The sequence below is a fragment of the Macaca thibetana genome, chromosome 11 (genome assembly GCF_024542745.1).
Source record: "Macaca thibetana thibetana isolate TM-01 chromosome 11, ASM2454274v1, whole genome shotgun sequence".
Classification (NCBI taxonomy): Eukaryota; Metazoa; Chordata; class Mammalia; order Primates; family Cercopithecidae; genus Macaca; species Macaca thibetana.
The window spans coordinates 120,247,139-120,264,107 of record NC_065588.1 but is presented as its reverse complement, the minus strand read 5'-3'; the positions used below and the strand labels follow the sequence as shown (position 1 = coordinate 120,264,107).

The 16,969-nt window shown below is 45.2% G+C and overlaps 1 protein-coding gene across 2 annotated transcripts in view; it reads right to left on the bottom strand.

Annotated features, from left to right (window-relative positions):
* DNAH10 (dynein axonemal heavy chain 10) overlaps window positions 1-16,969 on the bottom strand; it is a 176,780-nt gene that overhangs the window by 72,681 nt on the left and 87,130 nt on the right. For both annotated transcript variants that reach the window (XM_050747794.1, XM_050747793.1), the window contains exons 33-39: window positions 15,379-15,513; window positions 14,574-14,726; window positions 12,397-12,585; window positions 9,191-9,337; window positions 5,250-5,441; window positions 3,264-3,382; window positions 1,347-1,505 (exon numbers count right to left, since the gene is read on the bottom strand). In XM_050747794.1, the coding sequence (XP_050603751.1) occupies window positions 1,347-1,505; window positions 3,264-3,382; window positions 5,250-5,441; window positions 9,191-9,337; window positions 12,397-12,585; window positions 14,574-14,726; window positions 15,379-15,513 (1,094 nt within the window). The remainder of the gene's footprint in view (window positions 1-1,346; window positions 1,506-3,263; window positions 3,383-5,249; window positions 5,442-9,190; window positions 9,338-12,396; window positions 12,586-14,573; window positions 14,727-15,378; window positions 15,514-16,969) is intronic.

Genomic DNA, 16,969 nt, shown 5'->3' with positions numbered 1-16,969 from the left:
GAAGGAGGAGGAGGAGGAGGAGGAGGAGAAGGAGGAGGAGGAGAAAGGAGCAGGAGGAGGAGGGAGGAGGAAGGAGGAGAAGGAGGAGGAGGAGGAAGGAGGAGGAAGAAGGAGGAAGAAGAAAGAAGAAGACAGAGGAGGAGGAAGAGGAGGACAATGATGACAACAATGACGACTAGATTCAAGCAACCATCAACAGATGCTCAAACCATTGGGTGAATGGGTGAAGGTTGGATGAGAAATGGGATATTTACTTAGTCATAAGATATCTCCCTACATTTGCATATCAACTGCGAAGAGGAAAATGGCACCTTAACCCAATAATCAAGATTAACACCACCCATAATAGGGCAACCAACACCACGTGCCCGTGATGAGAAGCAAAGGACACAGCATCATTCCTGCGGCCTTCCTGTCAAAGAGCCATAGCCTGAATCTAATTATGAAGAAGCAACTGACAAACCCAAACTGAGATCATTCTCTAAAACAGTTGGCCTGGAATCCTCCAGAACAAGAAGGTCATAAAAGATAAAGAATCCTAAGGAACTGCTCAAAATTAAAGAACGCCAAAAACAAGATGATGGAACTCAGTGTGGAATCGTGGGTTCATCCAGAACCAGGGGAAAAGTGCTGAGAAGCTGTTTTTAAAGCCATGAGTCGGGACTTTGGACTCTTGTTATTTAAGGATTTTATTTATTATTAATGGGATTTGATTAGAACATAAAATCAGAACCATTCCTGCGTTTACAAAGAGATATTATAGGACCAACTAAAAGCTTTTTACCTTACACACCCTCAGAGCATTTATTACCTTACACACCCTCAGAGCATTTCTGTACTTGGCCTCACTTGGCCTTCGCCATGTCACGTGGTGATGTCATCAGGGCACCATCAACCACATCTACAGATGGAAAACCGTGGCTCGGGAGGGCATTCCTGCATTTTCCATGGCACTTTGCTATCTTTCTTTGACTTACCTTGCCATAGAACATGGTGACCAGGCAGCTTGATGGCGGCTGTGTTTGAGGACTTAGAGTCACACAGATCAGGGTTAAATCCCTGGCCTTGGGGCACGTTTCTGATCTTTTCTAGGCCTCAGTTTCCTCTGTGGTAAGCTGGGAACAATCCCGGTACCTAGCACATTGCATCACTAAGAAGACTGAGGTCACACGTAAAAAGCACTAAGACTGGACTGCTCACTTCCGAAGCACAGCCTCCAGGATTGAACTCCAAGTCTGCTGAAATCCAAGCATGAAGCTACAATGTATAGTCCTGCCACCGTTTTTAATGTTGAGCTAATTAACATTAACTAACTCAGGATCTTTCCTACCTACAAAGATACTCACTTTCGCTCCTTCTTATCCGTTGGCCTGTTGATTTCCCTGAAGATGTTTGACAACACCCCATCGGTCCAGTCTCGGGTGGTTGGGTCCAGGATGCCATAGAGTTCTATGACACTCACGGCTTTGGGGTTCAGGATGTACAACTTTGTCATCAGCCCAAGCCTAAATCAAGAGAGGCTTTAGCCATGGTTCAAGCAAACTAAATGCATGAGGAAAACAGTCTGGGTTCCCTCTGTGAGGAATTAGATGTTTTGAATTCAAGCCAAAATTTAAAATGCAACCCATGCAAACTCTTCACTGGGCTTCCCTTCACTGTTAGTGCTTTCTTCTAAACATAAAGCAACCACATTTCACCAAAAATGTGGCCACAGCACAAATGAGGTCTGAACTAGAAGCACAGCTTCGCCTCTGGAGGGCGCCAAGAAGCTAACTTTCATGTATATTTCATATTTATGCATATTCCATATTCATATATATGGCATTTAAGTAAATATCTCAGAATTAAGGGCGTATAGGAGACCGTACTCAGTCATCCAGGATAATAACAAAGCTTTGAACTACAAATGTTCAATCCTTCTTACTTGCAGAACAACATCTGCTCTGTGCTGACTTCATGGATCAAGCAGACAGGGCACTTCTCACCATAGTGCCTGTAAATCCCCACAGCCCTAACTATAGGATTAATTCAGCCAAAGAGAACTAAACATCACACACTCCACAGTTCACAACCAACAAATCAGTAAGTCGTAATAATGTACATGCTACATTAGACATACATACGTGTGTGATAGTTCTATAAACTATTTAACAATGAATAAATTAAAAAATGAAATGCAGATGGCCACAGTACAGCCCACTTAGAGTCAGTAAACCACTGTCAGCTCGTTTTCTCATATGAAACATATGAAGAAACAACGGGAACAAATGACATACACTTACTCTTTAGATTTTATAGACTGCCTATTAAGTCACAAAAATTATTGGCTTGATTTAGATTTTTGCCAGACTGTCAGCATCCACGGAGGTCTTTCTGGAATCTAGCTATTGCTTAGGAGAGAAGCGAGGAGTCAGGAATCCACTTTCAGTAGAAGGCTTTCAATTCACTGCAGGCTGTTATGATATACTCTCTCTCTCTCTTTTTTTTTTTTTTTTTTTTTAGAGAGAAGGTCTCACTCTGTTGCCCAGGCTGGTGTGCAGTGGCACAATCCTAGCCCACTGCAGACTCAAACTCTTGAACTCAAGCAATCCTCCCTCCTTAGCCTCCTGAGTAGCTGTACTACAGGTGCACGTCAACACACACAGTTAATTTTTTTTTTAATGTGGAGACGGAGTCTCATTATGTTGCCCAGGCTGTTCTCAAAATCCTGGACTAGGCGATCCTCTCACCCTGGCCTCCCAAAGCGCTGGGATTACAGGCATGAGCCACCATGCCTGGCTCCTTTATGGTCTTCAATGTGGGAGTGTACGATCACTGTTTCCTGCATGAAGAATTGCCCCTGAAGGGCTAGAGATTATAAGGCACCCAGGGAGGTGACATTCTTTTTCTGGCCACTGCGAAACCACAGCAGTGCTGCATAAGGTGAATCCTGAATTACTTTAAGGAACCAATTTAGACACCAAAAAACTATGACTTCACGTTCATTTTCACAATATCCTCATAAGATAGTTTGTGAAACTCTCATTTCACAAATGAACCTATTCACCATCTGATGCACAAGCGGGTTGCTATTTTGCATTCTAAAATATCTTAACTGAGTCTGCAATAAAGTCAGTAAAAACACCCTGAGTCAAAAGGGGTGTGTATTACAAATTTACCCTCCCAGGAAATCAGAGAGCAAAGTGGGACTTGGTAATACTGCCACCAAACATATACCGTGAGCCCCCTGGCAGTCAGGCCCTCCCCATGGAGGTCATACTCACTTGGTCTGGGCCTGACACAGAGTGTTAATGACGACGGACTTGCCCCCTCTGGTGGGTCCCACCACCATCGTCGTGTGGCGGGTTAACATGGTCTCGAACATTTGAACCACTTTATCCACCTGCGGGACAAACAATGGCAGTTGGGCTAAAACATGATCTTTTCCTGAAGCAGTTTCATTGAGATACAACACACATGCCTACAATTTACCTTTGAAAGGGTACAAGTCAATGGTTTCCAGTATATTCAGAGACTTGTGCAACCATCCCCATGAGCAATTTTAGAACATTTTTATCACCCCTCTCCGCAAAAAACCCTGCACCCATCTCTCCAGTCCCCTTTCCCCCAGCCCCTGGCAACCACTCATCTACTTTCTCTCTATGGATTTGCGCATTCTGGGCATTTCATGGAAATGGGATCCTAGAATGTGTGATCTCTCACATCTGGCTTCTTTTGCTTAGCGTGTTTTCAAAGCTCATCCATGTTGCAGCATGCGTCAGTGCTGCATTCCTTTCTATGGCCAAAAGATATCCCATGGCATGGACAGACCACATTCTGTTTCAGCAGTTGATCCATCAATTGAGGGATGTTGGGTTGCTACCACTTTTTGGCTATTATGAATAATGCTGCTCCAGACATTCGTGAACAATTCTGAGCAGATGTTTATCCTCACTCTTGGGTAGATCCCAGTAGTGAAATTGCCAGGTCTTATGGTAACTCTCGGTTTAACCTGTTGAGGAACTGCCAGGCTGTTTTCTAAAGTGGCTGCACCATTTTACATTCCTTCCGGAAAACACATGCTTTTAACAACCAACTACAGAGAAAATCAGGGTCAGGAAAGGCACAGAAAGCTCTCATCCACAGCCGGTACCCGGTGCCCACTGCCCAGGCCTGAGGCCTCCGGGGTAGCCTGACACCCTGAAGCTGGCTGACCCGAGGCAACCCCCCAGGCCTGGAGGCTCTGAGCATTTACATTCTCAGCAGGACTCTGCCAATCAATACGTATTTGGCTTAATGACAACATATACAGCTTACAGGCTCTTCAGAGGATCCAAATCCTACCCCAGCAATATCTAATTCAATTTTTTTCTAAGTGTGACTCAGGAGAAAAAAAAGGTGAGGTGAGGAAAGAACCTCTGATGGTTGATGCCTCAAAACAAAATATTCGAGTCATCTGATCACACTGTGTGAAACAAACTACATACATAAAATTTAGCCTTAAAAAGGAAGAAATTCTGACACATGCCACAACATGGATAAATGTTGAAAACACTGTTAGTGAAATAAGCCAGACACAAATGGACAAAAATTATATGATTCCACCTATAGGAGGTACCTAGAGTAGTCAAATCTGTAGAGACAGGAAGTTGAGCAGAGGTTGCCAGCGGCTGGAGCGAGGGGAGAAGGTAAGTAGTTAACGGGTACAGGGTTTTAGTTTTGCAATATGAAAACGTTCTGGAGATGGATAATGGTGATGGTTGCACAGCAATGTGAATGTACTTAGTGCTACCAAACTCTACATTTTTTCTTTTTTTTTTTTTTTTTTTTTTTGAGACAGAGTCTCGCTCTGTCACCAGGCGGGAGTGCAGTGGCATGATCTTGGCTCATTGCAAGCTCCACCTCCCGTGTTCAAGCAATTCTCTTGCCTCAGCCTCCCAAGAAGCTGAGACTACAGGCGAGCGCCACCACACCCAGCTAATTTTTGTATTTTTAGTAGAGATGGGGTTTCTCCATGTTGGTCAACCTCCCGAAGTGCTGGGATTACAGGCGCGAGCCACTGCGCCGGGCCTAACAAACTCTACATTTAAAAGTAGGTAACAGGGTAAATATTGTTATGTGTATTTTACCACGATTTAAAAATGGGGAAAAATGGTTAAGATGGTGAAACTTTTGTGTATTTTACTATACATATATTTTTAAAGAACTGCAAAAACAAAAAGCCAATGGAAAGGATGCACAGCCACAGGGAGCTCATTTTCCCGCTTTACCTGGACGGGTAGGACCGCGTAGCCGTTCTCCTCCAGAACCTGCTCTACCGCATCATTGAAGTCAGGGTAGCGGACGCGAGGGCAATCCAGCCCAGGAAACAGATCCGAAATCAAACCGAGGAAAAGAGGAACATCTTCAAACACAAACTTGGGCAGGTTCATGTCTCGCAGGGCCCTCATCAGCACCACGTCCTGCAGGAAATGAAACACGTTTCCAAGAGATTTCCAAAGGAACCCAGTGCTTTGGACTGTGTTTCCAACCCAGTGGAAACACTCTTATGAAATATAAAATATAATTTTTATATAAACATTTTATACTTTTAAAAAAATTTATACACATTTAATTTAAAATTATATAATTTTAAATTACAGAAATTTATATAATTTAAAATTATATAAGTCCTGTATATATATAAATATATAATACATATATACAGAAATTACATAATTTTAATTTTTATATTAAAATATGTAAATATAAATTATATAAAATAAAGTTTATATGAGATTAAACATAAAATATGTATATTTCATATATTTCATATAATATGTACTTCATATTATATAATATACACATATATGGCCGGGTGCATTGGCTCATGCCTGTAATCCCAGCACTTTGGGAGGCTGAGGCAGGCGGATAACCTGAGGTCAGGAGTTGGAGATCAACCTGGCTGACATGGTGAAACCACTTCTCCAGTAAAAATACAAAGATTAGCTGGGTGTGGCGGCAGGTGCCTGAAATCCCAGCTATTCGGGAGGCTGAGGCAGGAGAATCACTTGAACCCGGGAGGTGGAGGTTACAGTGAGCTGAGATTGTACCATTGCACTCCAGCCTGGGTGACAAGAGTGAAACTCTGTCTCGAAAAAAATATATATATACATACACACACACACATATATATACACATACATATGAAATATAAAATTTAAAATGAAATATAAATTATATATAAATGATATACATAGGCCGGGCACGGTGGCTCAAGCCTGTAATCCCAGCACTTTGGGAGGCCGAGACGGGCGGATCACGAGGTCAGGAGATCGAGACCATCCTGGCTAACACAATGAAACCCCGTCTCCACTAAAAATACAAAAAAAAATTAGCCGGGCGTGGTGGCGGCGCCTGTAGTCCCAGCTACTCGGGAGGCTGAGGCAGGAGAATGGCGGGAACCCGGGAGGCGGAGCTTGCAGTGAGCCGAGATCGCGCCACTGCACTCCAGCCTGGGCGACAGAGCGAGACTCCGCCTCAAAAAAAAAAAAAAAAAAAAAGATATACATATATTATAATTTTATATAAATGAAATTTTATAAAATGTATATATGTATATCATTTATATAAATTAATAAATTAAATAAATTATATTTGTATTGTTTATAAATTATATAAATTTATAAAATTTATATAAAATGTTAATATGTATATTATATAGTGTAAATATATATTATATGTAATACAAATATATAAAATTTCATATTTAATAATGATCATATAAATCATATAAACTTAAATATGCATTTTTCAAAATTTCATATGAAAATAAAAATGTAAAATAAAATATATAAAAGTGAAATATAAAATATAAAATTGTATATAAACATAAAAATTAAATAAAATATAAAAAAGGAGCACAGGCAGAGGAGTGAGGCACAATGCTGCAATCCAGCCTAGGGGCTGGGGTGGGCCTGCTCCTGGGAGGCCGAGTGTCCTGGTGGGCTGTGCGAGGAGAATAAAACAGATTTCGGCCAGAGGGAAGGAGCGGAACCTTCCTCCTCCCCACCTTACAGAGGGGCATGGTCATCTACACTAAGGCAAAGGTTCCTTATCACAAGAAGAACATTTGCTTTGACCTTTAGGTGTGCCCATATATATGTATATATATATTTGGGTTTTGTTTTGTTTTGTGACAGGGTCTCACTCTGTCACCCAGGCTGGAGGGTAATAGTGCCATCTCGGCTCATTGCAGCCTCCACCTCCCAGGTTCAAGCAATCCTCCCACTTCAGCCTCCTAAGTAGCTGGGACTACAGAAACATGCCACCACAACCAGCTAAATTTTTTGGTTTTGGGGATTTGTTTTGAAAGAAATGGGATTTTGTCATGTTGCCTAGGCTGGTCTCAAACTTCTGGCCTCAAGCAATCCTCCCACCTCAGCCTCCCAAAGTGCTAGGATTACAGGCATGAGCCACTGCACCCAGTCTTAGGTGCTTTTATATAAATCTCAAAAACAAAAGTTTGAACTCAGGACCTGGCAAGCATCTCTATGTTGTCTCCTAGGGCAGGTAGTCCTGCTTCTTTTTCAGTATTCACTATCTGGATATGTGGGTATCTCTTCTCTACACATTACCTCCAGGATGTGGAATGGAAGAGGCCACTTTTCTTTTTGTTCTACCTCTCAGATTCAACACAGGAGCCCTGGGGATTGCAGTTCCCCTGCCTTCTCCAGAAGGAAGAACTGACGTGGGGCTTCTGCTATTTGCTTAATTGTAAAGACATCATGTTGCAAGCTGAAGGCTGATGTTTCATTTGAAACAGGTGCTTAGGTGGTGGTATTTGTGAATTCTTCACCTTTTATTCCAAACAAGACTAAACAAAGGGCAAGTATAGCTGACTTCAGGGACTTTTTAACGTCCTCCAGTTTCTGCCACTCTCATGATAAGCGCAGTTGAGAACTGCAGCAATTCCAAATATGTGGTTCTAATTTGAAGCAAAAGACACTAAGTCCTGACTCATCCTGTGACATAGATTTACTGAATAAGAACAAAGGTCCAAGTTTGCAAACTTTTGACGTGATAAAGAAGCCCAAAGACAATATAGCAAAGTTAATTTCCTATGTGAAGAAACCATCACGTCTCCGTACAAACAGTTTTACATGTGTAACTCCACCTTGTTGGATGAGAAGAGGGATTTTCCTCCTAGAAAACAAGGCTGTTTTATACCTCTTTCTCAGAAGTCCTTGGATATTTGGTATTTGCAATGTGTTTTCATTCTTCTAAGGAAGTACCAGATTGTGCAGCAGTTAAGCCTATGAATGCATGCTTGGGTTCAGTGTAAGGCAGTAAAAGAAAACAAGCCAGCTGTGACTGCAGTGATGGGACCATATTCACCTCCCTAGGAGGAGAGACTGCTGCAATTCGCTTCACTCTTTTTTGTAGAGCCTTAGATAGCGCTTGGGACTGTTTTCCCTGTTGCTAAGACTGAAAGTGGCATCGGTGGTTTTTCATTTCAGAAGATATGACCCACCCGAGAGTATGATCGCCCTTCAACTTTGGACATAGATGAGCAGGGGAGAAAATGAAAGAAGTTTCCATATAACTTCTTTCTCCTAAGAAAAAGAAGTAACAATGACGAATGCAGCTTCATCTGACTTTACAGTGTTTTACATTTTACAGCTTCCTTTTTTGTAGGAGCATAAATATCTCTTCCTTCGACCCCTCCAAAAAAAAAAAAACCCAAATGTGCGCGTGTGTGTAACATTATGAGTACAGTCACTAGAGAAACAGGTGAGCCTATTGCCCACAGAACAGCATTGACTGAACTTTTTCTTTAAAGTCCATGTAAAAACAACCACAATCGTTCCCCTCTTTTGTTGCAAAGAGAAAATAACAACTCACATTCATGCTTTCATGAGAATTTTGTTAGTCCCCACCGTTCCGCCACACCCATCCTGAGACTACAGATTGATTATTACTATGGAAGCATCATAAATGTTGGTATTGGAGTGAGGATGTTGCACTCAACCTTAAGGTACTAAGTGTAATTACAAAGCAAACGATATAACAGGTAAGAGGCCAAAGTAAGGCCAGACCGATGGGGGAAGCGGCTGCTAAGACTTAAACATTTCAGGTGATACCATGCTGTGCCCATCACCTCCCTGAAAGCACATAGTAAATGCACATGAACCAGCTGAAACCAGAGAATGTTCCGGCACGTGGCCCCTACCTCCCTAAGGTCAGAGGAGCCTCTCTTCAGCTCACCAGCCATGACCAGCACCGATTTCAGGGCTCTGAGTCCAAAATCATAGTGATACTGCTTGGACAGCTGCTCCCGGGCCAGCTTATACAGAACTGTCATCTTTTTTGCCAGAGTCTTTTGGAAAGAAGATAATAATACAAAAAAAAAAAAAGATAAAATAAAATGATTCAAAAGCAACAGAGGATCATTCTACAAATGCAAGAAAACAGGGGCAGGTGTTCCAGTGCAGCCGCTCTACAAATAAGCAAATTCCGTCTCTAACTTTCAGAAATACCAGGGTGGGTCCTTCATTTTTAAATATGGCAAATTGGGAATTAATGTGAAGGAACATCTGTGTTACCAAAATCTTCACCATCTTAATTTAAAGAACAGAATCATTTGTAGGAATCACACTCCAGAAATACACTGCTGCTTTACTTTGACCTAAACCTATTATTAAGGCTATAACTGGGCCAAGCGTGGTCACTTGTGCCTGTAATCCCAGCACTTTGGGAGGCCAAGGCGGGTGCATCACCTGAGGTCAAGAGTTCAAGACCAGCCTGGCCAACATGGTGAAACCCTGTCTCTGCTAAAAATATAAAAATTAACCAGACGTGGTGGCATATGCCTGTAATCCCAGCTACTTGGGAGGCTGAGGCAGGAGAATCGCTTGAACCCAAGAGGCGGAGGTTGCAGTGAGCTGAGATCACACCATTGCACTCCAACCTGGGTGACAGAGCAAGATTCTGTCTCAAAAAAAACAAAAAACAAAAAACAAAAAGGCTGTAAATGTCTTTGAGGACAAGTCAGCCACCTCATCTACAGCAAGCATTCAAAACCCACAGGTCCCTAAGGCAAGTGTGGCAATTTTAGTCATAAAAACTAGGAGCAAGAGATCTCGTCATGCCACCTCAAAATCCTGACGCAGTAATAGGCACCAAGAGCTTTCAATAAAAGACATATTGCAGAAACGCAATGTGACAACCCTCTATGTTAAAAGTATTCTCTATTTTGTAACTTTTCCAGAGCTTCTGGAAAGATTTAACATACGTACATGTTATAGATAGCTTAAAAGAGGATAAACATTATCTATAAAGTTGTTTTTGAACCACATATTCTCAAAGGCATTGTGCTGAGTAAAGAAGCCCGCCTCAAAGGGTTCCATGCTACACGTCTCCAGGTACAGAACAGTCTCAAAGTGACAAAACTATACTGGCTGAAGAATAGATCAGGGGTTGCCAGAGTTAGGGTTTGGGGGAGAGTGTGTCTAGTAAGCAGTAACAAGAGGCTGGGTGCAGTGGCACACACCTGTAGTCCCAGCTACTCGGGAGGCTGAGGTGGGAGGATTACTTGAGCCCAGAAGTTCAAGACCAGCCTGGGCTGTAGAGACCCTGTCTCTACAAAAAATAAGCAGGATTAGCCAGGCATGATGGCATCTGCCTGTGGTCCCAAATACTCAGGAGGCTGAGGCAGGAAGATCATTTGAGCCCAGGAGTTTGAGACTGCCGTGAGCTGTGATCCCACCATTGCACTCTAGCCTGGGTGACAGAGTAAGACCCTGTCTCTCTTCTTTGTGGTTGTGGCGATGGAATAGTTCTGTATCCTGATGTGGTGACAGCCACTCCCGTCCACATGTGATAAAACATCATAGAACTAACTACACGCACACGCCAGAGAGAGAATGGGAAACCTGGTGAAATCCACATAACGTCTATACCTGAGTTAATGGCACTTGTGCCAACACCAGCTTCCTGGTTTGGGCAGTGGGCTGTGGATATGTGAGATATTCTCATGGGGAAAGGGGCACCCGGAAATTCCGTGCTACTATTGTGGCAACCTCTTGTGCATCTTAAATTATTCCAAAATTAAAAGTTACAATTTAAAAGAGGTGGGGGAGAGAGACAGAGCAGGAAAAAAAACAAAAATCAAAGAGCCACACGGAGCTAACACATCCTAGGTCCCGTCTGGAAGAGCCACAAGGAGCTAACGTGTCCTAGGCCCCGTCTGGAAGAGCCACATGGAGCTAACACATCCTAGGTCCCCAGGCTGGAAGAGCCACATGGAGCTAAGGCATCCAAGGTCCCCAGTCTGGAAGAGCCACACAGAGCTAACGCGTCCGAAATCCCCAGTCTGGAAGAGCCACATGGAGCTAACGCGTCCTAGGTCCCCAGTCTGGAAGAGCCACACAGAGCTAACACGTCCTAGGTCCCCAGTCTGGAAGAGCCACATGGAGCTAAGGTGTCCTACATCTCCAGTCTGGAAGAGCCACATGGAGTTAACACATCCTAGGTCCCCAGTCTGGAAGAGCCACACGGAGCTAATGTATCCTAGGTCCCAGTCTGGAAGAGTCAAACGGAGCTAACGCATCCTAGGTCCCCAGTCTGGAAGAGCCACATGGAGCTAACACGTCCGAGGTCCCCAGTCTGGAAGAGCCACACGGAGCTAACGCGTCCTAGGTCCCCAGTCTGGAAGAGCCACACGGAGCTAAGGCATCCTAGGTCCCCAGTCTGGAAGAGCCACACGGAGCTAACGCGTCCTAGGTCCCCAGTCTGGAAGAGCCACACGGAGCTAACGCGTCCTAGGTCCCCAGTCTGGAAGAGCCACACGGAGCTAACGCGTCCTAGGTCCCCAGTCTGGAAGAGCCACACGGAGCTAACGCGTCCTAGGTCCCCAGTCTGGAGGAGCCACACGGAGCTAATGTGTCCTAGGTCCCAGTCTGGAAGAGTCAAACGGAGCTAACACATCCTAGGTCCCCAGTCTGGAAGAGCCACACGGAGCTAACACGTCCAAGGTCCCCAGTCTGGAAGAGCCACACGGAGCTAACACGTCCGAGGTCCCCAGTCTGGAAGAGCCACACGGAGCTAACGCGTCCTAGGTCCCCAGTCTGGAGGAGCCACACGGAGCTAAGGCGTCCTAGGTCCCCAGTCTGGAAGAGCCACGCGGAGCTAACGCGTCCTAGGTCCCCAGTCTGGAAGAGCCACGCGGAGCTAACGCGTCCTAGGTCCCCAGTCTGGAAGAGCCGCGCGGAGCTAACGCGTCCTAGGTCCCCAGTCTGGAAGAGCCGCGCGGAGCTAACGCGTCCTAGGTCCCCAGTCTGGAAGAGCCGCATGGAACTAACACGTCCTAGGTCCCCAGTCTGGAAGCAGACCCAGGTGAAGTCTGCACTGTGTGGACTGGCACTGCCGAGGCCCCACCTTGGCCCCCAGGAAGCCCTCGGAGAAGAGCATGATCTCGCAGATCTGCTGCATGTCGGGCACGATCACGACCACGGGCCTGAACAGCGCCTTCACTGACTCAGGCAGCTCCGTGCGGCCCGCGTAGCCGGGGTTCATGGTGATGAAGATGCCCATGCGGGAGTCCAGGGAAATCTCCTGCCCTTCAAACTGGAGAGCAAGAAGGAAGAAAGAAAGAAGCAGTTAGGTGGCCCGGCCTGCCCGCCCCTGGAAAGGAGCCTGCAGTGAGCCGCGTGGGGATTCATTTTCGTGGTAGGAGGCGGATGACATCACTAGCCTCCTTTCCCCTCCCCAGTGTTCAGTGCAGGGCTCCCCTCGCCGAAGACCTTGGGGAGGGCAGGTCTCAGTGGAACCCCAAACTTGGACCTGAACCCAGGGGCACTACCTGGGAGAGGGGCCCAGGTTGACGAAGCACAGAGCCTGGGGCTGATACAAGAAGCCATTGACCCTCAACAGATCACTTAACCTCTCTGAGTCTCAGTTTATTTTTCTGCACAACAGAAATGCAACCTACCTCATGGCACAGCTGTGGCGATTAAGGGAGACAGGCCAGGTTGGGAGCGCCCAGCCCACCACGTCACAGAGCACCCGCTTCCATTCCTCTACCTGGCTTTGCACCCTCTGCGGGTGCCTGGACTTCATGTGGTCACTCCTCCCTAAAGAATCCCACCTCAAACCCTTCAAGAAACCAGTCTTCATTCCTCTGGTTGCCCCAGGTACCAACGAACCACGGAAATCCCTATATTCTTAGCCTCTTTAGCTGAAGGTTGAGTCTGGTTGTCTCTCGGTGAAGTTTTCGGTTTTATTTTTTTTGATTGTCCGCCAGCCAGGCAGAAGACAGAAATTTTTATTTTTAGGAGGCACAGTCTGCATCACCAACAAGAGGGCAGCCTGGAAGACAGCCAGCCTCCCCCAAAACAAGGCCACTGCCTCGACTCACAGGTGCGCCCTGAGACCATCCCCACCCCTCCTCGGTATCCCACAAGAGGCCCAGATGGGCCCTGGGGAAGAGCAGATAGCTGCTGCCTCCTGGCTCTGAGAAACACAGCTTCTGGAAACCTACATGCGTTAATTCCCTCTCTCGGGAGCAGTCAGCTCAGCCCCAAAAATCCCTCAAAAGAACTCATCAAAAGGAAACCTATCCAGACCTCTTACTGGAATCCTGAAAATATTGAACAGTCTCCAGTTGACACACTCTCTTAACAGTGAGCCCCACCAAGACCTGAGGAGGAGGCAGGTGGGATGCCAGGGCCACCAGCTCAAGCTGAATTTTCATCCTGGACCTCCCAATGGGGCTCTGAAGGATGTATAGGAGTTTTCCAGTAAAGGGAAGAGGGACAATTCCACTCAGCTGGGGACGGACATGGTGTCACAGGGCAGGGTTTGACTGTGCAGCAAGTGGCTTAGTGACAAGTGTGCAGGGCATGGAGGGGGGAGGACAGAAGCAGAAGGACAGCAAGGGACCCAGAAGGCCCTGGTGCAGGGAAATGACCCACCCACGCTGGTCCTGTGTTTTTAGAGAACCCCCTTCTGGGCCTCCTAGACTACATAATAAGATCATGTTTCTCCAAATTTGGATCCAGCTTAATCTGGTATAATTTAACACAGACTTCTCAAACTCAAGTCTGCAAACATATTCTTCAGCAGAGAGAAATTGATGAATTCTCAACAATTGTTTTAAAATTTTGCCATCTCACTTTGATAACCTTGCAAATCCTGCTTATTATGACGCCATAACTTTACAAGCTATGAAGAAAAAATTTCTTATTCACTGTGACAATGTGATTGCATGGAACATTCACTTTCTAAGTCAGGTTTTCTCAAACTTGGGAAGTCACAAGAATATTTTTTCCCTTCCAGGGGGCCCTGCACATCACTTATTTGAGAAATCTGCCCCACCCCCATTCGTAACTGTTAGTTCTATGTGTGGAGTCAGTGTGAAGTCCTTGGACTGTTACAAACCTTCTATCATCAATGATGATAATTTTGGAAACCCAATCATCTCAATTGGAAAAGCCAACAGATCTTCTACAGGAAGCCTGGTCTAGAGTGACAACGGCCCACCATCTGGTGTTTCAGAGGTAGTATGGCAAGCTTCCATCCTGGGGACATGGTCCTGGGGGCTTCGCACGTCTCACCTGGAATGTGGTTAACTGATGGATCAGAGCGTTTCGGATCGTCTGGATCTGAGAGGAGATCACGGAGAGCACAGAAGCATCGATTCGATTAAACTCATCAAAGCAGCCCCAAGCCCCGCACTGGGCCAGGCCAGAGAAAATCTTCCCCACGGCCTAGGAAGAAAGACATGTCAGGACAAGGACAATTTTCATCTTTAAAACTGCAAACAATGCATTTATGGATATATTTTCTAAATTAAAGCAAACCATGAGATCGCCGATTGGCAGAGAAGCAGGCGACCAGCCACCTGACTAGTGGGTTTTTCTGGCAGGACTTCCAAGGCCCCTCATGGACTGGCTCCTACTTGGGATTTTACAAATCCAGATTTTTGTGTAAAACTCCATTTGTCTTCTCTTCTCTTGAAATGTTGGAAAATGTAGCAATGCTGGGTCCACTTTCCCAAATGGTGATTATGAACCAGAGTTGGACAGTGGCGCCCTCTTCAGATGGAGTTTTGCTCTGCAGTTAGCCACAGATCCCACCACTCTCTATTCAATGGTCTGCTGGCCGCTTTACTCACGTACATCATCTACCTGACCCTCCTAGGCTAGTGAATCCGGGACTCTTGCTCTACTTCCTGCTACCGAAGCAGGATCGTCAAGCAGACACACTTGGGTTCTGGGGCTGTGGTGGCGGAAGGTTTCCTCCTAGCTTCTTCCCGCTGACGTCATGTCACTTCACAGAAGACTAGGAGGTGAAATGCCATGTCCTGCTTTAAGCTCTCTACCTAATGAGCCAGTACCAAAGGTGACAGCAAGGCCTTACCTTGTAATCCATGCCTTCGCCACAGTTGGTGACAACGCAGAGCAAACCCAAGGCTTTCGCCAGGTCCTTGGTGGTCTCGGTTTTGCCGGTACCTGCTGGGCCAGCAGGGGCCCCACCCAGATACATAGACAGTGCCTGTTACAAGCCAAATGCAAAACATATGTTTTCTGGTGCACAGAAGGAAGTGGGTGTCATTTCCAAATTCATCACTGTGACTACAGGTGCAGAATAGGGAAAAAATGTGGTGGTTGCTTTCATGTGTCAACTTGACTGGGCCACAAGATGCCCAGGTAGCTGGCTAAACATTATTTCTGGGAGTGCCCATGAGTGTGTTTCAGGAAGAGGAAAGCAGATGACCCTCCCCAAAGTGGGTGGGCCTCATCTAATCCGTTGAAGACCGAACAGAACAGAAGGATGGAGGGAGGTTACATTGGTGCTGCCTGACTGCTTGAACCAGGGCACTGGGCTTCTACCCTTGGCACTTCGGGTTCTCAGGCCTTCAGACCCAGACAGGAATCTACACTATGGGCTCTCTCACTGGTAGAACTTCAAACGCTACTGGCTTTCCTGGTTCTCCAGCTTGCAGATGGCAGATTGTGAGAGTAATCAGACCCTGTCATCACATGAGTCAATGCCTCATAATAAATCTCTTCCTAAATATCCGGATGGATGGATGGATGGATGGATGGATGGATGGATGGATGGATGGATAGATAGATAGATAGATAGATAGATAGATAGATAGATAGAATAGATGATAGATAAAATAGATGATAGATAGGGATGATGGATGGGTAGAGACAGAGAGAGAGATGATAGATAGATAGATAGATAGATAGATAGATAGATAGATAGATAGATAGATAGACAGACAGATAGATAGATAGATAGATAGAAAGAAAGAAATAATAGATGATAGATAAAATAGACGATAGATAGGGATGATGGATGGGTAGAGACAGAGAGAGAAGATAGATAGATAGATAGATAGATAGATAGATAGATAGATAGATAGATAGATAGACAGACAGACAGACAGACAGACAGACAGGATGGATGGATAGATAGATGGATGGATGGATGGATAGATAAAATAGATGATAGATAGGAATGATGGATGGGTAGAGACAGACAGAGTAGATAGATAGATAGATAGATAGATAGATAGATAGATAGATAGATAGATAGATAGAATGGATGGATAGATAGATACATGGGTGGATGGATAGATAGATACATAGACGGATGGATGGATGGATGGATGGATGGATGGATGGATGGATAAGATAGATACATAGATATAGATAGATAGACAGATAGATAGATAGATAGATAGACACAGATCGATAGACAGAGAGCCAGACAGACAGACAGATAGACAGATAGATAGACAGACAAACAGCTAGCTATGTCCTGCTGGTACTATTTCTCTGGAGAACCCTAACCAATACAGATAAGATGACACTCTTTTTCTCAAAAACAAAGGACTTTATCACCCACAGCACAGGAGGCAGCATGGGCTTCCTGTTCTCACTCATTCCCTTTATCCCTGTCCCCCCAAATCCCATGGGGTGATGAGGAGACGGGCCCA